General features: G+C 38.2%; 1 protein-coding gene across 6 annotated transcripts in view; it reads right to left on the reverse strand.

The window, feature by feature from the left end:
- Positions 1–24,583, reverse strand: part of PPP1R9A (protein phosphatase 1 regulatory subunit 9A) — a 157,159-nt gene that overhangs the window by 32,941 nt on the left and 99,635 nt on the right. For all 6 annotated transcript variants that reach the window (XM_074864126.1, XM_074864161.1, XM_074864154.1 and 3 more), the window contains exons 6-8: positions 15,251–15,386; positions 6,657–6,812; positions 1,067–1,120 (exon numbers count right to left, since the gene is read on the reverse strand). In XM_074864126.1, the coding sequence (XP_074720227.1) occupies positions 1,067–1,120; positions 6,657–6,812; positions 15,251–15,386 (346 nt within the window). The remainder of the gene's footprint in view (positions 1–1,066; positions 1,121–6,656; positions 6,813–15,250; positions 15,387–24,583) is intronic.

A 24,583-nucleotide genomic window follows, 5' to 3' on the forward strand; every position in this document is an offset into this window, starting at 1 on the left:
CACATTAACCCTAATCTTGCAAATAGATTTGCATAGATGAATGTTTACACCCACGCATCATTGCCATCAAGTCAATGGGGCTCGGCACAATCCCAAGGGATTGACCGTGCGGCTCCGATTGCTGGATTGGAACTGGAAAGCAGAGGAAGAAAATATTTCTGACTTTTTGAACTGAAACAGTAGAACAGAAATAGTCCTTACAGAAAATAGTTGCACTTTGAATTTGTTTTTAACAATAATTTATGCAGATTTGACCACGGTGCGTGCAAATGTTGCTAGAAAGAACTAATAATCTAAAATCTTTTTCTGAAATACATTTTTCACTTTCTCTTCTTTTTATTTCCTTTATAACATACTCAAACTCAAAGAGAAGGATATCATCATAAAACCCAGTATTACTCAACAACTGAATTATCAGTTGAATTCCCATAAAGGCTATCCTAGTACAAAAAATACAATTCCTTTTTATTGCTATAGCAAATTCAATCTAATAACTAACAACCGATTGTGAGAGAATGTTAAAACTGGTAAGCTTTCCCCTTTCTAGAGTTTCTTTTAAAGAGAACGGCAACAATATGAAACAGCACTTTTTCTCTGTATATAAAAAGTAATTTCCATTAAATACCTTTAAATATATTAGGGGGTTTTTTAAGTGTCAAAAAAAGGAAACTAGCATAAACAGGATATTTTAACATCACTGGTAAATAAAAAAATCTACTAACTTAGGTTTGAATATTCAATCCAAATATAATTTAAAAACCCGACAAAATGCATTAGAATTGTAAAACTAGAAATCTGCCATTTAGTCATTATGATACCCCTTAAAATATATGTATAATTGAAGCTACACAAGTTGGCAGTTTCTCTTAATAGCAGCACTTAAGATTTTACTTAAAACTTTGAATAGACAATATACACCAAGAGAAGATTTAGCTGAGCCACTGCTTCTTAATCAGCCTTTAACAAGGATGTTGACTTCTCCACCCACATAAAGATATATGTCTTCAGATCTGATTTTGCATGAGAGGAAAAAACCAGCATGTATTAACCATATATTGATTCTTACCTTCGTCTTCAGCTTCTGAATTTCAGCTTCTGTAACTGCATGTTTGATTTGCAACTAAAATTGAAAATATAAAATAAACAAGTGAAGTCACAGAGAGTACTCCAGTATTTTTAAAGCCTGTGCTGCAAGTTGAATACCTTATTACATAGCAGAAGGCCTTGAAGAGTGCTGCAGTGCAGTAGATTGTAAATTAAAATGTCTAGCTTGCAAAATGACTCAGTCTGTGCAACCTAATTAAAGATAGGATGCCGTCTAACCACTCATAATTTCAAATCAGAACATCCAATCTGTTTAGCAAAACCAAATGTCTTATGCTTAAAAAAAATAGATGTTATCCTGCTGGGCTTTGCTCTCCTCTGATATGAACGTGAAATACGTCCCAGTGCTGTCAGAAAGTCCCACTGCATTGATTAAAGCAGGCACATTACAAAAAAGCAGATATGGAAATAAGTGATTTAACAACGCAAAAAGTCAGGAAAACCTTAAGGGAAGATTCCACATGTTTATTTCATGCAAAAAAAAAGGTACTCTGATGATATCCTTCTCCACCATTAGCTGAAGTTATTTTGCTCAAGCTAGCTAATCTCAATTCAGAGCAGTTACACAGAGAAACTGTAAAAAACAGGAAACGGCATTCAAGCACACAAAATGATTGCAAGTAGATTAACAGCCCAGGCAGTGTGCTAAAGGTTGTAGTTACATTACCAAGCAGCGTGCCACAATAACAGTGGGTTTGTACAATGAATCGGTTGGTGCTGAGGGCCTGGCACCCACCTGCACACTTTCTGGGGGAATTTCTTTCGTACTAACCTACATTAGTCTGATCCTGTGGAGTGAATACTTGTTAGGTCCTTGAGTATATTAGGCAATGTTCTGAACCATCTTTAGTTTCAGCCCAAAGGTCTCCTATTCACAGGCTCTAACACTCTGAAGTACTCTGAATCAAACCACAGCTTTATCAGCATAACCCTAATCCAAATGGAAATGATTATGCACATGGACCCAATACTGGTCTGCACCTGAATCCCTGCTGCTTTATTATTTAAAGCAGGCAGCACAGACAAACTTCTGACAGGCCCCAAAACCTTAAATCTAAAGCACTGTTTAATCTGAATCAGTGACTTCTGTGTGTTGGGTAAGGAGTCGAGGGCAAGGGCCTGAATTGCAGCCTGAGCTGGCACTGCAGTGGAGACAAAGCCTTTGTCCATTATTTATGAATACCAGGAATAGTCACAGAAAAGCATGTTTTACATGGGGACTACTTCTCTTGCAAGACTAACAGGAGCCTTTTGGGATTAGTTTATGTTGAGCTAATGGAGTATGTGACGGAGTTGTACTGAACCAGAAATTATCATCTCTGGTGAAGCCACGGCTACATTTTTGAAGACCAGGCTGTTAGTAAAAAAATGTACAAATAATTTAAAAGAGATGTTCTTCTGGAGGAGAAGAGTAATTTTCAGTCATCACAGAGCTGATCGGTACAGGTATCTTTGAGAAAGGCCAAGCTACTTTTGAAATTCTCTTTTCATGGAACCTCTTGAACACGCTTCCTCTGGCAGCACAGGAAATGCACTCTCAGTCAGATGCAGTTTGGTTTGCAAATCAACTCTAACTGATCTAGTGAATAAACCTCTCCTTTCTGGTGGAGAGTTACTGAATTTATGCTGGAAGGAATAAAGGAGGCACTGATGCAACCAGTCCCACCTGATGAACACTAGGAATCTTCTTTCCACCAATCATTTCTTGGTCACTGTCTGCAGAAGAGACTGTAAGTACTTCTCATCCCCAGGATCATCTATTATTTACACTCACTTTTTGACTTTGCACTGAAAAGTGTAACAAATCTTCAAGTGCTCAGTGAAAACAGACGTGAGATTTCATTTCAAATGAAACTAGTCACTAAGTCACTAGTCACTAGTCACTAGTCCAGCTTGCAGAGACATGTAAAATCTGGAGGCACACCAGGCACACTAGCAGGTGGAACATGCACGGACCAGACCGAACCTGCTCCAAGCACGCAGCTAGCCTGTGGATCACACAGGGTTCCTGAGGAAGTGCCACGAGAGCAGGGCTACTGGTCCACGACGGAGAGGTGTCAGCGTGGCTGGCAACAGGGCACTCAGCAGCCCTGGAGCTGGTGTTAATGGCAAGAAGTGGCCAGCGGTGCTACTCCACCCAGTAGACTGGGAAGCCGAGAAAAATATATACCTTTTTGTCATTATAGACAGTAGAGGAAACAAAGGGGATATTTAAATAGCACTTGCAAGAGGTTACTTGCAATTTTTGAGCTCACTCAATGCAACCTCTGATCTGCAATTTTCAGAGACTGCAAACTTTTTTTTCTCATCATTCCATTTCTGCTAGTGAAAAATTACAAAAGAATCATCTCAACATGTTACAGTGTTTATAAAGTGCCCAGGCCTTTCCTTAGTTCTGCTATCTCATTGTTTTGGAGTGAGATAAAATCAGGGGAAGGATGGATGAGTTAGACTTTGCCCTTTGCAGAGTTAATTATGAAATCAAAAAGCCAAGACTCAAAGCCTTAGGCTACCTACTTACAGTCCATTCCCATCTCTTCTAAAGCCCCACAAACCCAGAAGCAGCACTTAAACAGCTTATTATTACATACAAATAAACTCCAAATTGTTGCATAAATGACAATCTGCTCAGGTACAGATGGTTTTAACAGTTATTTTTATACTCTCTGTTATTAAGTTAAAAAAAAAAAAAAATTGAGCACCCAGTCAGATCATTGAATCAGTACATGGTACAGCAGATCCCATCGAGGCAGAAGAAAAAAAGATACTTTCCTGCTGAACAGACAAATGTGTAGTTGGACATCGACTTTTTTCTTTTTTTTCTTTTTTTCTTTTTTAAAAGAACTAATTATACGTGCAGAATAGATGAGAAATATTAACACATTTATAGGTTATACTGAACGACATGCAAGGTCAACAGTTTGGCAAGCAAATCTGGACTCATTGTTAAAAATTTTTAAGCAAGTTTACTAACAGGGGAGCAGAAATACCTTATTCCATGTCCCATATAATGCCAGACAAATTCTTGGCAGATACTATTTTGTATTTTCAATTTTTCTAAGTCAATCTAAAACTGTGAAGGTTTCATTTGAACAAAGACATTTTGAATAATTTTTGGCACACTTCCTCTTCAAAGATGACTTGAAAAGCTGATTAATTTTCTTCAAAACAATAAAACTTTTTATAAAAAGTAAGATATATAGCGAAAATGGGTTGAGTTCATCTAAGACTGCAAAAGGTAGAATGAGATGAAAAGCTAGCAACTGTTAAAACATTCAGAGTACACTGGGAAAGAAAGTACTCAATGGAATCTAATAACCTCCATGACAAATTTTATATAATCATTATGTATATGTTGCATATAATAATAACAACAATAATAATTACTTTTCATATATTTCATTAAGACATGAAATATAATACCTAATTCTTACATAAGATGTTCCTTCTCCCTACAGCTGTTGTCTCTCTTCAATCATCACAGCTAAAATAAACCTTCTAGGTCTTTCTCTCAAAGCAGTTAAGGAAAATCAGTCCCATTTTTCCTGTTTTACAGCCAGGAAAACAAAACTTGCAGAAATACAGTGATTCATCCAGGAATGCCCATCTCTCTTCTGACTTTAATTACAAAAGCAAGGCATTACAAATAAGAGTGCTCTCAAAGTATGTGAGCACATTTTTCATTGCAAAGACTGAATTCAAGTAATTAGGTCAAACTATTATACTTAAAGATTATGTACAACCCACTTGTTTAATACTTTCATTAATCTCTGGAGTAAGAACAAGAAAGAACAGTTATTCTTTAAATACAATTCCAGAAAACACTGTGTGGGCTTGGGCAGCGTGATCATGAACAAGTCCTCTAGTGTTGAAAGAATTCAGGGCAAATAGCAAGAAAAATACATGTACTCACTCTGTAGCAGCCAACAAAATGCAGCTGTGTACTGTTAAATACAGTGAAACAAAAGTGGCATGCTCGTAACAGCGGTAACTGTGTGGGCTAGTGAAAAAGAGCCCACCCTTCTGCAGGAGCATTTGATGTTTTCTGCACTTAAACTGGAGGATCCCAAAGTCCCTTCATCTGATCTCCTCTACACCAGCGTTTGAGGTCACTGCATCAGACAGGTCTGCAAACAGCTTCAAATCAGTCTGGACATGCTGAAGTATGGCAATAGCCATACTTGCCATCCAAGTTGATGGAAACTGTATTCAAGCATAGTTTTACAGGTAATTTATTCGAAGGTGAGTGCATTGCCCATCACTGCATCTGTGGTTTGCCTATCCTTGGTACACTGGCACCATCAGAATGGTAGCATCTTCCCACCGCTTTGAGTAGCACTATCTATGATGCAAAGTATTAGAAAATGAAGTAAATCGTTCTGCTAATTTGCATAAGAGCCTGGACTTGAAATATGGAGTGAGAAAATTACCATGTAAGTAAAGTAAAAAACTTTCAGGAAACAATGATGAATAACAGTTGGCACCCAAAGGCTGAAAAGGGTATCAGCAGAAACGGGAAAGACTGGTTGCTCATTGGCTGATTACTTTCCATACGTTACTCCCACTATAGAGTAGCAACAAGATATATTTATAGAAGATAAAATATCTGGTTTGAGTAGAGGGAAGGGGAAAGGGAGAGGATAGAGGAAGAATGATAAAAAGGCAGCCTCTGTATTTTAAAACTCCCTTCTGGGCCCAGGTTCTGCTGCTCAAATCTCCTGTGAGGTTCTGGCTACTTTTACTCCTTCCATTTTCCTGTATTTAAAAAGAAAAATGTTCTTTATTGTCATCACTATTGTGGGTTTAGATAAATCCAATTGTTCCATATCTTTATTTGCATCAATATTCAGAAAAGCTCAGAAATAAACCACATCAAAAGCACAGCCTAAAATACAGAAGAGATGTTTCTCAGTACTTTAGTATGCTAAGTTATATGAATTCACTGACCACAATGGACACCACTGACTGAAGCTCCAGTTAGTACCAGTGGATGCTATACAAACTCTGTAACCACAGAGTCTGCTAGTACACAAGCCTGAAATATGCCTACTTCCCAAATACAGCATCTTTGTAATCACACAGCCAAATGTATGACACTGCTGCACATTGACAAGTTGCTGCGTAATGGTATAGGATGAGCTCCACGTGTCCCTTTGCACTGAAATTTAGTATTTGCTCTTTGGTTTTCCTGATCACTTTTGACCGGAATCTCACAAAAAAAAAAAAAAAAAAAAAAAGGCGGCAATCTGCTAGTAATGAATTAACTTGCACTTTGTCTTTCTGGTCAAAAAATGGAAACAAAGTGCTGAGGCAGAATAACTTCTATGCTGAAAATTTAAATTAATTCCCTCCATCAATGCAACAGTCACCTGAAAGCTGATGCTAAAACAACTTCAAAGAATAGGTTCCACTTCTTTTAAGCAGAGCTTTTTGAGTCATTCAAAAGTACCGAGTATACAGCTAGAAATCAACTCTAGTTTTCAACAGAAAAACCAAGCACTGAGCAATGAGATAACGAGAAATCTAGGAATATATTCTGATCCATAACTTACCTCTTTGAATTTGTGAGCAAGCTTGCTAGTGTCCACATCACTGGGGGAGAACATATCATCATTTTCAGGGAGATCAAACACTTCAATAGCCATGTCACCTCCTGGAAGGACAGGTCCCATGTCTTCATCTTCTTCATCTGTAGCATATTCCCCTGTCTTAATTTTATAGCATTTAAGAAATTCCAGTTATCCTCTTATTAGGCAGAGACTGTTCAAAGAATAATTAAGCTACTGTGCAAAGACAGCATACTGCACACAAAAAAGTTTATCTTTTCTTTAGCTATAATCCCAGTACTTATGAATTCTACCAGACAAAATACAACTCCACAGTAGTATTTCAGAACATTAAGAGAGAGGAGAAAAGAATTCAGTGCTTAAGCATTACTGGCTCTATATTTCAATGGTTTTTCATCCTCTTCCAAGTGAGGCCTCTTTTCCATAGGAAGACCTCTCCAAATTTATCTCAGATTTAACAAGGAATCTTTTCCAAAGAGAAATAAAAGCCATCTGGAGGAAGTAATTCTCCAGTGATATTCCACACTGAATTTGAAAATCCATTGGTTTGTTCTTTATAAACAAATAAATGATCAGAAAAGTCGTACCCACACAGAAAGACAACAGCAGGAAAAAGAAACAGTGTGTCAGAGACAAGTTCAGAGACTGAAGTCAGAGTTTACTGAATTTGAACCCCGAATAAGGAAATGTTTCTAGCTAGTTTTAAACAGAAAATGTGGGTGTTTCTTGGGCTGGTAAACCAAGAGATGTGAACAATTTGCTGACTAAACAGAATTTTAAAAAATCATAAGCTACAATCAGTATCTCAAGATTAAGCAAAATAAAACAATAATATTGGAAAGAAAAAGCTTGCAATGTTAAACCCCAAGTTGCCTAGACACTCTTTTGCATACACACCTGTGCTCATCTCTCCCCATGCCTAAGATGGCTGGGTACCACTTCGCTTCAGCAGGGCTCCCTTGAAGCTGGAGTACATCACATATGGACCACGGATCACAAATAGCCTGCTGGCTATGCAAATGACTATGCAAACATATTATAAAGCAAACACTTCCCTCAGGGCCACATCTGGATTTATAAAGCTTGGGACTCAATAAATACATGGAAAAGGAAGGGCGGGGGAAGGGGTGCAGTCCTTCTCATGTTTATACAGTAATAACACAAAAATTTTGACAGAAGTACTCAAGTTTTTGTTCATGAGCTTTCAGTTCCTGAGATGAAGGCACGTAACATTATTATCAGAAGTATATTCCCAGCAGTGCTAGCATTACTTATGAGTGCCATTTTCTGTCAAAAGAACTTTCCAAAACAACAGGTAAGAACTCAGATGTCCAAACAACAGCTTGAATCTCAACTTCCTACATTAATTTAGTTTCCCAGCTGTTGTTTAGGCTTATGTAAATCTCTCTCAATTAAAAAGCAGTGCACGGAAGCACGTTAAATCTAGGTGCACAAGTACACAGACAGAAAAGATATATGCGTGTGTCCAACAACAGGGTGATAAACCTGCAATACAACGTCATCATTTCTTGGATAAATAGCACAGAATTGTTTGGGTTGGAAGGGACCTTTAAAGATCATGAAAAATCTGTATTCTCCTTTTTTAAAGCCACTAAAGTTTTAAAAAACAAAACAAGCCAAAACACACAGAAAGCATAGAATGATTTGGTAAAATCTTCTGATATAAGAACTATCAAAAAGAAGGCAAGTCACCAACATGCACGACCCACCCATTCTTTAAACATCACTGTTTATGTGAGCAACTTCTTAGGAGAGCTCTCTCTGTCTCTATAAATAGTCACATATTCTCCAATGCAATAAGCGGTAACCATTTATTTTACATACTTTATATGTACTAAGAATCTCAGTAGTCTTCAACAGAAAAAGTTAACAGCTATTTTGCTTCTTTTTTCCTTCTTTGAAACAGAAGCAAAGACCACACAATCCCTCTCACTGGAGTTTTCAGGCATGTTAGCATTACAGCTAAACAAAACAACACCTGAAATTAAATCTATCATTCTGTATATCTAGATCTCACATGCACATTCAAAATCTTTTGTTATGCTACACTTGTAGTAACTTCTGCTTCTATTTTATCCCCCAGGGCTACATGCAGTTACTGTCTAAACAGAAAATTAGGCTGCTACCTCTCCTGGCTTTTTCCAGGAGCACATAACACCACCTTCACACACCATCAGGGCAGCTAGAAGCAGAACAACTAACTCTAAAATCCCAGTGAGATTTCAATGAAATGAATTATTGTGGTGAGAAAATACTAACACAATCCATGTACTGTCAATTTTGCAGTCATTATCCCTGAAAAATCTGTAAGGTGATATACAACTATCATTTCTACATGGAAAAAAATCTTGGCAGGTCCATCAGCAGTGGCAAGAAATATCTGAAACATGCAAACAGGAGGCAGAAATAGGATCGTTAAGTAGCAAACTCATGCCCAGTTTATTTAAAAAACCAGATCTGGCTCAGCTACATGTACATTTTAAAATAATATATTCATTTCATGCAAAATCCTAAATATATTTACCAATTTTGGTAAAAGATTAGAAGAGATGAGTTTAGTTGAAACTGATTCTTCCAAAGACTTAAACTAAGAAGAAGTACTTCATACAAAAAAGAAAAACAAACACATATAAAGGACCAGGGAAAAATTCAAGAGCAGGCAATATTCTACTGGCCTCAGGAGCCAGAGTGTTTGAAGAGGGACATCAGGCAGCTTAAAATGAACAGAAAGGAAAATCCTGCTTCAAACTGTACAAATGAGTGTTGATGAGCACAGTCATTTTTGCTTCGATTAATGCAAAAGTAGTCATCAAAGCAAAGCACTGCTGTTTGCTCAGGTAAACAAGACAGCAGGAAGACACAAACACATTACAGAACACAATAAATGGAACTTCTGCTTTCGTCTTCAAAAGAAAGGGATCTGATCTTATAATCACATGAAACACAAATTACAGGTTCAAAAGAACCAATGTGTGCTTTAAGGAAATATATCATAAACATACTTTCCCTGAAAAAAAATTTATCTCTTCTGACTTTTGTTTCACATGAAACTACTAGAAGGTTCAGACCCTGCGCCAGAAACTAGAATGGGAAATTCAGTGTTTTACAAGAAGTTGCAAGGCACAGACTAAAGTTATTTTACTTTAAAATAACAAAGCCAAAGGTAACAATTGTTATTGTAGCTGCCTGAGGTTCTTTGCAACAGATTTTGTATTCTTAGCTGACAACAACAATAATATTTTTTTAGTCAACAGTCAATGAAAACTTGTATGTTCTTGAAGGAAAATCTCGGACTCTTCAGTCTGTATTAGTGAGCAAAATTCATCCATGCAAAAGACCTATTCCTCATTTCAGTACCACCTAGGGTTTAAGCTTATCCCATCCACAGCAATAGCTTCTGATATTAGCTATTCAATTTTGCTATGTGCTATCACAGCTAATAGCGTGAAATTATCTTTATAAACATGAACTGCAATTTCCCACTTTAAAAGGGAAAATGTGTTACTCGTGTTGTTTAACTGCCTTGTAAATTCTTGAGATGGGCCTAACACTCCCAAGCAGAAAGAAGGAGCAGCAGCACCAGCCAGGATAATGAAGACAGACCTTCCCCAAATCACCATAACAAAGGCTGCATCAAGCTAAATCTTTTGTTTGTGCTGACAGTCTCCCACAATCAGAGAACACCATTTGAAGAACTATAAAAATAACTCAAGCCCAACTCTTCATTTGATTTTTTTTCAGTTTATACTTAATTCTTTCAAAAGCACAAAGAAAAATATAATGGTATAGTATCAATCATCACTTTTACAGCAGTGCTTCATACTAATGTTAGAAAAAACATACTCTCTGAAAGATCTTGTTTAACAAGTATGTTCTTTGGGTGTTAAGACATTCAAGAACATTGCAACATTTTTCTTTTCGTGTGTGTCAAGATTTCTTCAATGGTTCTAATGTTGCTTTGCTCTCAGAATGTCCTGATAAATGAGAATTAAAAATGAAAAAATATTCAAATGACTATTAGTGATATTAAAATACATTAAAACATCACTTGCATAAAGCTACTTGTCCGTAGTCACAGAGTGAATAGAATTCTGCAATATGTTATTAATTTCACATCCTGCATCACCATACGCAGCCTTCAGGGGAACAGGTCATCTGCTTTATGTGACTTTTGCCATTCACTAGAACATGAAGAAAGTAACACCATGTTCAAATCAAAATTCGAAGAAATGGCAGAATTTGACTAAAATGTGCACAGAACACTGTTAACACAGGGAAGTCAAAATGTTTTAGTCAAGGATACAGATTCAGATTGTACTTAACACACTAAGTAGGAAATACAAAGACAGTGCCTACTTCAAAGCCTTTGAGTTTTGTTTTCTGACAGGATACAACAAATTAAAAGGATGTGGGATTTTAGGAAGCTAGATGAAATGGTGACGAATAAACTGCAGCAGGTTATCCAGAGGCAGCACCTGAAACAACATACTTTCCTAGCTTTATTGTAGTTAACACAGGCTCATCGGGAAATGCCAACACTGCCTACCGTAAGTAGTACTTGAGAAATAACTGATACTACTGTGTCTGCGTGGCTCGTGGGAGCTTATCAACAAATTGTGAGCTGCTGCACATTCATCCTGCTTGTCTTTGCATGGACCCCATTGTGGGCATCCCTCTTTTTTCGGTGTTCATCAGTTCTGCACAAGATTCTCGTGTTTCCACGCAAAGACTTAAATGAAGGAGCATCTGAAAGCATCCTGCAACCCTGTGACAACCTGCAGCCCATAGTAACAGCAGATTCTGAAGTGCAGGGATGCAGGGCATTTATATAGTAAATGATGTTTCTTTCAGGATTACTTATATAGTAAATGATGTATCTTTTTGAAACACTATGTGTATCAGTATGAATCTTCCCCAACAAATAACTGTCATGTAACATTTCTGCAATGCAGTGGAATGAGAAGTTACAGCAGGCTAACCAGTGTCTCTCTAATTTAGCATCTGACTCAAGTCCAGTCAGTGCACACTGGCTGGAAGAAGTCAAAATTGTCTCAGTAATGCTGCTATTTTAAAGAACTAGGACCCTTGTAAAATAATGAGATGCTGCTCGGGCTATGATGAAGACTGTCCTAAGTTTCAAAACAGAGGAAATCCAGACAGCTTGTGGCACAGCAAGATAAAACACCAGGACTTGCATATGCCTGGCACACGCTCTCTTCCTGTGATTTGACTAGCTCTACCAAACACGGTCATGTGCAGTGGCTCCAGGACTCAAACACAGATCACCGATTTCCTGCTCCGGAAACCTGATATGTTACTGCTGTCTTTGTGGTAAGTCTCTGAAGCTCAGAATTTGACAGTCTCGATACAGGGTTGAAGATCATTGTATTGTTCATTTATGCAGCATTGTAGCTGGAGATCCATGTTACCGTATTTTAAGAACTGCATGAAAATGAATAGGACAGTTTGATAGCTCTGAGATTGAGCTACTCCTGTATATTATGTATGCTGCCTCAACATTTAACTTCTTACACTGGCAATCCAAATATGCCTGAACTTCATGCAGCCAGAATCACTATCACTTTGAGGAAATGGACTCAAAAGGGTAGGTTGTTCTGTACATTTGCCGATATTCAGTCAGAGAGTGTAAATTGAGATTTTCTGGCCCAAAAGATGCTTACCAGAGACAAAGAATGAAGGGCTGGCAGTGGTGTCTGGCATACAGCAACATAAACCCAGCCACGTTTGCCCTCACAGAGCAAGGTGAGCTCAAAGTAGTAATGCTTGCATTTAACAGTAAATGGAGCAAAAGGGTTTGTGGTGACCAAACCCATCTTTGAACCGTGTATAATGTGCATTAGATCACAGCTTCCGTTGTGTCAGTTGCTTGGGAATGGTACAAGTTATGTGAGTTTACTTGGACAGCATAGTCAGGTGACAAAAAAATGTAAAATATTCAGGATTGCTGCAGGTTCCCAGTAAAATCTACTTCTGGTAAGTCTCTTAAGTAAGAAAGGGAATACGCCTCACTGCATGCTTTAGCAACCACACCCCAGCTGTCTATTCTGAGAATAACGTTTACCACCCCTCTCCCAAATATATCTATGGCATCAAATAGGAAACAGGTATGAACTTCAATGATTCCAAATGTAGTTTTTGAGAACTGAAGTACTGCATTTGTTCTGAAGCCCAATTCCTTCTCCTTCCAAAAGAAATCTTTGATGATCCTCTGGATCTCCCGTGGTAGATGTCTTTTCCTTTCTTATTCCTCCTTTCCTCACATACTGCATAAAAGTTCCCTTTGCACTGCAAATGCTAATAGCCAAAAAGCACATGTCATGGTCACAGAGGTGGTCACCATCCTCAATTTAGTGCTACAGTAAGAAAACATGCCTTTAACTGTTAATTACTTGCCCTATCTTATTTTCTCTCTGTCATGCAAAGGCACTACCAATAGAAAACACTTTGTGCATTTAGTATTTTTTGTGTTAAAAATCTATGCAGTGAACAGGGCTGAAGAGTTTGTAACCACTGAATTGCAAGGACAACAAGACACATCACAAAAATATCTGATCCATACTCATCCCTGTCCTCTTTCACTATTGTGCCGAGAAACACTTGCATGGTCATCAGTATGAAAGTGTCACTGTCAGCATCAGTACAGCAATAATCCCTACTGAACACTGAGGTACTACCAGAATCAGTACTGATCTACCATTTTAACAACATTTTCTTTAATTCCAGATCTTGAGTTATGACACCTGTGTGGTGAATGAAGGTAAGCAACACAAACTTCTGAGACTTTTTGCAGGTTGATGCATCCTCTACTCAGTCGATGCATCCTCATCAATTACTCACACAGGTCTGCCTTCAGCTGCACATCACTCTACGTGCAAGTACACAGCGAGAAGCATTTGAATGTCAGGCATTTAGGAGACACCTTTCCTTGCCAACATCAGACTACTACTATGCTATCAGACTATGTTTACCATAAAACGGTACTGCAGGTCTTCAAACCCGGATGTCTACAGCATGCTGTGATGAGCTGTGAGAAGTGTCTTGTTCCAATGGCTGAAGTTGTATCTTTTTTTGTTTTTGAGGAGATAATAGAGCTTCTTCAAGAAATTACTCAAGATCTTGAATTTTAATTCTAGACTAAACAAAAGTTAGAAGACTTGCATGTTTCTATAGTTTGAGGGGGGAACAGAGAGGATATGGATTTTCTAGCCCTCATGGTCTCGCACAGGCACACATACATATGCATCCCCAATACAGATGAATACAACTTTTATTTATATGAGTTAAATATGCACCTATGACAAGATTTATTCTAAAACATATTAAAATATTTTTATTTTTAATATCAGTGGAAATTTAAGTGAAAGCATCAGCGGGGCTAGATAAGATTTTTACTTAGTCTTCTGGGACACTTTTGATTGTTCTGACCTATTGCTAGTTTAACAGTGTGTTTCAAAATCCGAGTGTATCCTAATTTTATCTCAGAGGTTTTTTGGTTTTTTTTTTAACTGTTTAGGAGCCTTGTCTCAGTACTTAAAGGAAAACTAAACTGAAATAAATGCATAGCATCACTACTCTATTTCCACTTCTCTAATGCTTCCTTCTACAAATAAAATAAAAAATCTGGCCCAGGATGAAAACACACTAATACATGGAATCTGGTATTTCAAACAATATTCAAGATAATGCAAAATGAAGGTGGTATGCTTGGCCTATGTGGAAGCAGTCTCTTGTGGCAGCAACTGTCTTTTACCTTAACCCAGCAGCTAATTTAGGGAGTAACACAGACAGTAGTCTCTGGAAAAGCTCTCTTATTAATCTTTCTGAGTAGCTTGGAAAGATTATTGCCTAATATTTAGGCATATTAGGAATTTTAAGACAATGGAAAGAAATTATGGATAATTTACTGCATAAAGTTGATAGTTTCAAAACCTTTGTACTGGGACATCAGGCACTAATTGGGAATATCAATACACACTTCAGACAAGGTACATTAATTCTCTATGCTGTGGAATATCTGTTCACAGAGAAACAAAAAGCAGTGTGTGGAAGGAGGCGTCTTACCTGGAATTTTCTGCATTCATGAATTAATTTCTGAATTAATGTTCTGAACTAAGAACATCAACTCTTCCAGGAAAAAAAAGAAAGGTCTAAAACTTCCTCAATCCCCTAAAAGCTAGAAGGCAACTTTTACCAGTTTTCACAAAACCCCTAGTGTTTCAGTGCATAAGCAAACCAAATTCATTCTCTTATTTCAGAAAAACATAGGCCTTCAGAGGAAGAGCAATAATTACAGAAGCATTGACCAATTTGATATTTGCTCTTCTGGAACAAAACAAATATTTTAAATCCATGCTGAAAAGCTTTTCAGTAACTGTGTTCTTCAAATAAGATTCATCATCAATATCTGTAAAAATCATCAGTAGAGGTAACGGAGAGGGCCAGAAGCTGACCTCGGAGTGACAATTAAAAAGAAGGAATTAGGAACAGAAAAGAACATTAAAAAGCACAGAATAGTGAAACGCTAGACAGTCTGTTACCTCATCATCATCTGCATCATACTGTGCATAATGCTGCTCCAGCAGCTCTCTCTGGCGGCGTTCTTGTTCTAGAGTTTGGCTAATCAGCTGTGCAACCTCACTCACTTGTCCCGGTTTTTCTCGTCCAATTACAAACCTATACAAAACATTAGTGAAAAAATATTACTCCTGTTGTATTACCATAGTCCTAGATTTTTAGCTGTGTCTTGTATTGAGGGTAGCCTTCTCCAAAGATACATGGCTGTGATTATTTTAAATGTGTTCTATGGATGCCATTTGCTAGAAGGGCAATGTGCGTAAGACTAGGAGTGATCAGACCACGACAGTATTTACAAGAGGGAGGAAAAAAGAAGTGACTACTAAAGCCTTCACTCCAAATTTCAGTGAAAAAGATTATCTGAGTTTGAACTTTATGGACACAGACCTCAAGCAGGGCAATTGAAAAAAAAATGTATCATCACTTCCATTCCCTTTAGAACAATGTCTTTCCCAGAAGCCCGGAGAAGACTAGATGCACAGAAATGGCATACACACACTTTTGGCAGCTCACAGTGAACGGAACATGCACCAGAGTTAACTTCTTTCTCCATCCTGCCTTAGAAGATATTTCTGAGCTTTTATATTTGCCTTCCTCCTGTTTATAACAGAGAATCTCTTTCCACATTTTTAAATCTGACAGACACTATTTCCCTAATTTTAAGCCGCATTTAAATCTTTCTTTTATTTCATGAACTTCTGTTGCTAAGGAGCGTTTTTCTCCACTGTTTAGCTATTGCTGAACACTGGGAGCACATTTCTTTGGCTTAACAAAAGACAAGGGGAGTGCCTCTTTCTTGGTTGAGACTTAAAAGAGTGCTTCCCAATCTTGCTTTCAGCAACTGAAATTCATAATTGGCTTGGATTGTAACACAGTTCTTCAGCACGGTGGCATAACCATAATTAGATATTTTGCTATCTCTAGTATTAATGATAAACACCCATTATACAGTACCAACACACTGTAAACTACTGAACAAAAGCACAATTTAAAGATGTCAAGGTGAAGGAATATTTTCTTGGCAGGCTAGAAAGACAATTAGGCAATTACAGGTGAAAAAAGTATTATGCAGAGCTGAAAAGCACAATCAGGTGACACTGAAATACTGCATATGGTAAATTATTTGTTTCCACAACATTTGGCTCAAATTATTAATTTAATTTAGAAATGTGTATTATATCCCATGTAAGAAAATGGTTTTCATTAGTATTGCCTATCGCTGTTAAAGTCATTTGGGATTTGGCATCCATGTGTAAGCCAACTTCCCATGAGTGGATTTAGTCCATTTCCTATGCCAAATAATTTGTCAGACTCTATGAAGTCAGGCACTACAGAAAGGAATACAATTTGGAGATTATTTCAACATCATCAAAATATCCAAGTGAGTAATTACTTCTAAAAGGATAAGAAAGGTGAGAATGGAGAATGAGTCCTTTTGAAGTAATGATACAAGGTCCTCTGAAAATAATTTGCAAGAAAGTGTCTTTTTAAAAACATTTATAGAAAATACAGCGGAAACTAGAACAAAATCAAGAAAACAACAGCATTTTAATCCTGATCAAAACAGTCTGGCACTCATATCCTACTATTATGAAATATGACATTGGTTCTCAGTAATGATAAAGACCTTGGGCTGAAAGAATGTTTCGTCATGGCCCCTCTACTTCATCTGTTCTGCATACTGACTCATAGTCAGATCCTGTTTCCTCTGAATTTTAATTTTAGAGCCAAGTATTACAAAGACTAAACCAGCCGTGTTTTCAGTCTCATCTGGGAGGAACAATGAACTTTTGATATTAACTACATGAAGTAAAAAAGGATTCAACCCATATTTGGTACACATTTGTCTCCTCTAATGTAAAAACAAATTAAAAGAAAATATGGAAAAAAACCCTTCTATTTTAAACAAACATTTTAAGCAACATCATGCATGAGTATTATTTATACACGGTAGAAAAAGCATCACATTTGTAAACACATGAGGGAGATCACCAATGTGGTAAATTATGGAACCACACAAAGTGATGCAAATATCGTATTCCCTCCTGCCCTCTGCCTGATAATTCACCTCTCTTGGAAAATAAGAAACTCAAAATACTTCATACATTTTTGTACACTGAAAACTTAGAACAGATAATCTGTAATGCATCTGAAGTCTGGGAACTCTTGATTATTTAGGAGTGGTTTTGACACATTAGACTATAGTGTAATAATATTTTCATACAGACAAACAAGTTTGGGTAGTATGTAAAAATGTAAAAGCTTAATAATTGATTTTTTCTTCTCATGCCAAAGCCACTCACAGTTTACAGTGATGTGATTTTCAAGGTTTGAATCGTATGTCAAAATGAAGTTCCTCAATGATACCTGAAGTTGTTAGATGATACATGAATAAAAGCCTCAAGCAATGACAAAGTTTAAAGCAAATGTTTTCCAAAAGAGAAATACGCAAGGAGTGTTATTTTTCCTATAATTTACTGCTTTAAAGTGAGATATTTCCAGAGTGTCTGAAAGCATTCAATCTACTATTGTTGTCAGTTCTAGATAAAGAATTGTAAATTTGTAAAATGGAATACTATGTTACTAACAATTACGGTTTTTACAAACTAAACCAAACCTTTTGTCATGTTACATTCCATAACCTTAAGAATACCCTGCTGCATATAATTATGTTTAACTTGTAACTGAAGTAAGACATAAATTATAAATTTATAATTTAAAGAGACATGAATATTTCTCCCTTAGGAAACCGTAAAGCAGAGGCGGTTATTAAAATGCTAAGCATGAATTGGATCCTCATGACTAGAATGGCTTTAAATACAAGAACTATCATAATCTGAAGTGTTTAAATACAAAAAAGAGATATAAGGTTGTGATTCACTGACCAGAAAATTAGTCACTGAACCATAATATGCACACTTCAATGAAGTGGCTAATTACGTATTTCGCATCACTCCGGCTCATCAAAATTAAGCACATGCATTTTAGACTTGATTACTTAGTCTCAAGGGCCAAAAGTATTATAACAAAGAACTATAAATTCTATCAGCAATAATATATATCATAGAAGCTAGTTATGTTTCTGGATATGAGACAAATGAGGATTTTAAAGCCTTTAAACCTCATCACGATAATATTCCCTTTAATTATTAAAGCCAGCAACTGCAAAATAAAATATAGCAAATATGTTACATTGTACTACAAGCCATCACTGTACTAAGTCTCAAGCCATTGCTGATTATTTCTGATGTCCACAAAAAAAGAAAAAGAGAGAGGAGAGAGCATCACAGAGAAGCAAGGCATGAACTGACCTTGATATTCAGTTACACACAATCTAGCTGAATTACTTGCTGTGAAATACTCTCTTTGGTTGTGGTTAAAATAAACAGGGAAAGAGCTAGGAATATAATTAATATTTGACTGTATCTTGGATTTAAGAAGATCTAAAAGAATATAGTATCTGAAGAAAATGAAAATTAAACTACAGCAATGGTGGTTAAGAAAAGCATTCTACTGGAACTGGCAGCAACTCCTATATCTTCTGCAATCCATTAATGATTTAACGATTTTAAAGCACACCTGATATATGGCTTTCTGCGTATTTCCAACTTTTATTAAATGAGGAACTGCAGACCTGTGTTTCTTGAAAAAACAAAAACCAATTTTTTTATTTTTTTACCAACCACGGGAACCAGAAACATCATTATAAGAATTGATTAAAAAATATTTCCATTTTGAAAAGAACTTTGGTACTAGAAAAATGGGCAAAGGCACCAACTCTGTGACACAAAACTGAAATTCTGCAGCATGGATTTTTAGTTATATGAGTTGATGATTTCTCCTAAAAATATTTCAGGCATTAAGTGTTCAGTTGAAAAGAATTTAGCATGGATTCCTTAAATTCAACAAAAATCAAGTAAGAATACAGCAGACTCATTCTAAGAAATAAAGAACAGGGGTTTTGCTGCAACAGTATTCACAATTTTTTCTTCTAACCTCTCCTAAAATATAGTTTGGTCAATAAAAATGTACAGTAAATGTCATTGTATTTGGGGAATTTTACAGTTGGATTTTTAAAAATGGTTTTCCTCTGAGCTTTAAAGCACAAAGCTGCTTCTGCTACCATTTATCTAATTTATTTCAAGATGTCTTCAATTACCTTCTCTGGCTGCTTCCATTAGGATAATAGCCATATAATTAATCCAAAGTGCTAAAAGTGGTGTGAACCCTGTAAGAAGGCAGCTTTATTTAGTTACAGCAGCGCAAGCTGGAACTTTTCAGGTTTTCATGAACAAGAGGCAGCCTCAGATGCAGAGGTCGTTGACTACACATAAAGAATTCACAACCTATGAGCTTCCACTATACTTTTTTCAGATAAAATGATCTGAAACTTAAAGAGTCAAAGACTCTTTGAATCACTGAATAATTTAGGTTGGAAGGGAGCTCTGGTCCACCTCAAGCCTCCCGCTTCAAAGCTGGCCCTACTCTGTCATGGCCTTGATCAGTTCTGAATCTCTCTAATGAGGGGATGCAACCTGTTCCAATGTTTGAGAAACCTCATAGTATGGGGTTTTTTTTGGTGAAAATATCTAGTCAGAGTTTCCCTTGCTGCAACTGCTGTTCATTGCCTGTTATCTTGTCCCTGTACAGAGAGTACAAAGAATCTGGGTTCACCCTTTCTACCCCCTGGAAGGTAGCTGAGACAGCAGTAAGATGCCGGCCATCCCACTCTTCGGATTGAAGATGTTCTTTCCACCTCTTCCCAGGGTGCTTCCTTCACAGCTGCTCTCTAGTTCAGTGTTGCACAGGGCTACACTGCTCCAGGTGCAGGACTCACATTTGCCCATTTCTGTCAGCTCATTTCTCCAGCCTGTGAGGTCCCTCTGAAAAGCAGCCCTGCCTGTTAGCCTATCTAACCCCATCCGCATCCTTGCTAACGGTGCCTTCTGTCTTACGTCTGTAAATCCATACAGCTCTCCCTTGCACCAGAGACAAGTGTATGCATAGCAATCTTTAAAGCTATTAGCTGTAACGAAGAGGAACCGAGGGTGACTGGTAGAAGGAAGAAAACAAGGTTTGCCTGGAGATTAGTGATGGTAGTAACCCAAAACTAACACAAACAAGTCAACAACTCTGCCCAGAGACTAGCACCCAAAGTAACAAAGAGGAAGTAACCACTAACAGTAGATGAAAGGGGCAATGACTAAATGAAGTTATCTAAGGTCACATAAGAAACATCGCACAGGGCAACTCATGTCTAGTGCAGGATGCTGGCTATGTAAACCAAACTTTGGGGAAGAGCCTCTAAAGACCCTGAAGACAGAGCTGCCAGTAAGCTGACCTATTGTGCAGAAGCTCTGTAGCCTGCATCCTTGTTCCCAGACCCAGGATGAAGTAAGCTGTGTACTGTACCCTGAGTTTGACCACAGGCAGCAGGACTCCAACTTATCAGTGATTTGAGCCAACACGGTTGTCCTTTTGCCCAGTCAGCAGTCTGAACGGATGCATGGGAACATGACTTCCTTGGTGTGGCCATGGCATGAGCTGTAGGTAACATGTAACAGTAATGTGCCATGAATGAGATGCATGTAGTGTGTACTGTGTGACTTGATGTTGTTGAAGCAGTGGTTTGGTTAGTATTCTTTTATTATTATTTTTTAAATGATTTTAAAAATTATTTTAATGATTAAGTGTTTGAATTAAACAAGGGCTCATCTAGTTCACTTGCATAACCATACTCACCCTGATTGAACAACTGTCACAGCACACCATGACAAAGTCTGGTATACGGTGCACGGGCAGCAGGCACTGAAGGTATCAAGAGACATATATGAACCCTTGCACTCCAGTGCCATTGCTGCCCTGAGGCAAATTGTTGGGAAATTCAGGAAACATGAAGATGTCCCTGCAACAATATCCAGGTCATTAGCCAATCTGTGGAAAAATCGAGGCAAAGCAGTCATTAATTTATCTCAGACTGTTCTGCATCCTTTGCAACAAGTTCTCCTGCCCCACTGAGCAGCAGGCCTGGCTCCATGGAGGAGGGGAGAGCAGCAGATGCTGCTTAAAATGAATTTTGCAAGGCTTTTACTGGGGTCTCCTCTGGTATCCTTATATCCTCCAAGATCAAGCAGGTCTCCCGGGCTCTTATATCCTTCAGGGCAGTGGTCCCATAGAATCCTGCCAAGCAGATTCCCGAACAAGCCAAATTTGCTCTCCTGAAGTCCAGGGTTGTAATTCTAATTTTCATCTTCATCTCTCTCCGGTTCCTATACTCCACCATTTCACGGTTAATGCTCCTAAAGCTGCCATCAACCTTCACTGAAGAACTGACCAGTTCCAAACTGGTCATAAACCTGTTTCTGAGTAACAGATTTAGCAGACTGCCTCCTTTAGTTGGCTTACTGAACACTTGGGTCAAGAAGTTATTTTTGACACATACCAAAAATCTCCTGAATTACTTGCACTGAACCACGTTACCCTTTCAGTAGATGCTGGAGCAGTGCATGTCCTCTGCAAGTCCCTAACCATAACCTCTGAACTCACTTCTCACTTGTTCCAAAGCAAGGGCTAGGTTGCCCTCTCTCCCAACTAGATTATGGGACCTGTTGGCAAACATGCTCTTGCCCACTTTGTCAGGTGGACCCCTTCTCTCCCCAGCATTTTTCATTCCTCCAAGGAGGTCAATAAAAACCAGTGCCTCCTCTGCAACATCAGCTGCACAACCAGGGGCTATCCTGCATCTAATCCTACCTGACTGGCATGATCAAGAAGCATACCTCTTATGCCCTTCCACCCTAGCCCCCAGAGCCCCGTAACATAGAATAATAGAATAGTTTGGGTTGGAAGGGACCTTTGAATGTCATCTAGTCCAACCTCCCTGGCAATGAGCAGGGACATCTTCAACTAGATCAGGCTGCTCAGAGCCCTGTCCAACCTGACCTTGAATACTTCCAGGGATGGGGCATCTACCGCCTCTCTGGGAAACCTGTTCCAGTGTTTTACCACCCTCATTGTAAAAAATTTCTTCCTTATATCTAGTCTAAATCTACCCTCTTTTAGTTTAAAACTATCATCCCATGTCCTATTGCAACAGGTCCTGCTAAAAAGTTTGTCCCCATCTTTCTTACAAGCCCCCTTTAAGTACTTAAGTCCTCCTCTGTACCTGTTCCAACAGGTCTATGTGTTTCCTGTGCTGAGGACTCCAGAGCTGGATGCAGTACTCCATGTGGGGTCTCACCAGAGAGGAGTAGAGGGGCAATTAAAATTTATAGGCTCCCATTGATTGGGTGGCCTGTAGCAGACACTAACCACAGGGTTCCCTTTGTTGCCTTGGTCTCTAATTCTTACCCATAAGCTTTCAACCTGCTCTTGGCTATTTTTCAGAGACATACTCAAGGTCTTCCTCAGCAGCATCAATGGTGCTGATGGACGAGCAGCAAAGTAATAGCTTAAGTACCAAAAAGCCTCAGCAGTCTCTCCACAGCATCTTGGATACAAGCCCCCAATAAGCTATGCTATTATCAACACTAAATGGATATCGAGTCAAACGATTAGGAAGACATGTAAAAAACCCACACACCAATATTAATGCACTTAATTATTCGCACAGAAATAACTTTTAGTCTAGGGCCTCACTGACACATTAGCTTTATTCAAGAGTACTTCAAAATTAGTAAGGGATTCAATGTTTTGGCACCTCTCCAGGTTCTCGTCCTTACATTGCTCTGCTCCTCTGAGAGCAGAGGTAGAGAATCTCTTCCATCTCTTTCAGACAGACTGAGAGTATCCCAACACAATGCTTGCATAAAGGTTTCCTTGAATACATGACGATCATTTAATCAGCATTCACTATAGCACCACACAATTCTTATGGGAATGGCCAGCTCAAAGAAACACATTTGTAAATCTATGCTTTAACATACCTGAATGCAAGTGAAGCACATACGTCAGCTCTGTTCAAACGGTACAGTGCTACTTGGGAATGTTTCTAAAACCTGATCTGCCTTCCCTTACCCTCACCCTTGCTGACATCCATGGGAAGGAATTCCAGGAAGAAAATATAGATGGGTTAACAAGTAAGCTGCCTGGTGATCCAGATTCTAGACAAGCTAGATCACCCTCATAGCACAGTCCAGGGGTATCTAAATGCTCCTACAGCACCATCCCTGTGGCTTGGTGAGTTATTCTGCAAGAGGAATGGTGGGTACTTCTGCCCAGCTGTCACAATGCCGTATCACATTAATCAAGATACACCAAAACTGGGTGGGAGCTTCCACAACACAATATCTTGGACTTTGAAAGAGTAAAAAAATTAGCTAAATAAGCATTTCTGATGATATTCAGCTGCAGGGGTAGGAGTTTATGTTTAAATCCAATGAACTTGAGAATGAAGTGATTCAAAACCTGTCAAGTTGTTCCTTTTTCCAGGAAAAGAAAAGAAAAGCCACTCCTAGTGAAATCCAGCCCTGCTGAATCTTATCAATTCATGTTACACTTAATTTAAAAACAATGCTCTAGATATCTAGCAAAATGGTTTATAATTCAGTCAGAATCTTTTAAATGAAGATTTTTCTATATATTTCACCATCAAACTTATAATTTCCTGTCCAAATGTGCAAATATTATGAGAAATAACTTGCCATAAAATTCAAATTAGCAAGATCTCAGTACATAGGGGCTATGTTTATGCCAGTAAATTAAACAGTGCCAGGGAATGCTCCCAAGCACTAGTAACTGATCATCTACACTATTAAATCATTGAAACAGTCTCTGGAATGGTTGGTCCAAGTTAACTAATATTCTACCAAATAATACTCGGGCACTGTCCAGGAGTTAGCAAAGGCTAGGAGTTAGCTTGGATGTTTCCAACGAACAATTTGGACACGGCCACCCTGCTCTGAAAGGTAGGAAAGTTTAATGGTATGAGCGCTGACCACTCCAGCGCCAGATGGCCTTAGCGCTGAAGAACAGTCCAAGGCACAGTTCATCTGCAACAATAGGCACAGCCAAGGAATATAAACCAGCAAAGCCGTGATGAATGCAGTCTTACCTCACCGGTGTTAAGGGGTCACAGTACTCATGAGTAATTTTTCACATTGTCCAGCACGCTACTCCTGGCAGTCTCACAGAACAATTACCAGCACTTGTAGGAGTTCTTTGCAGAGACCAGAAAGGCATTACATATTACAGAATCTTTAGTATAACCATAGTGGAATAAACGGGAGGAATTGAAACTATTTTGATGCAAGGCACCACAAATTTACTTTCTGCTGGGTCCATGATTCAGGTTTATC

The sequence above is a fragment of the Strix uralensis genome, chromosome 1, assembly GCF_047716275.1.
Source record: "Strix uralensis isolate ZFMK-TIS-50842 chromosome 1, bStrUra1, whole genome shotgun sequence".
NCBI classification, from domain to species: Eukaryota; Metazoa; Chordata; class Aves; order Strigiformes; family Strigidae; genus Strix; species Strix uralensis.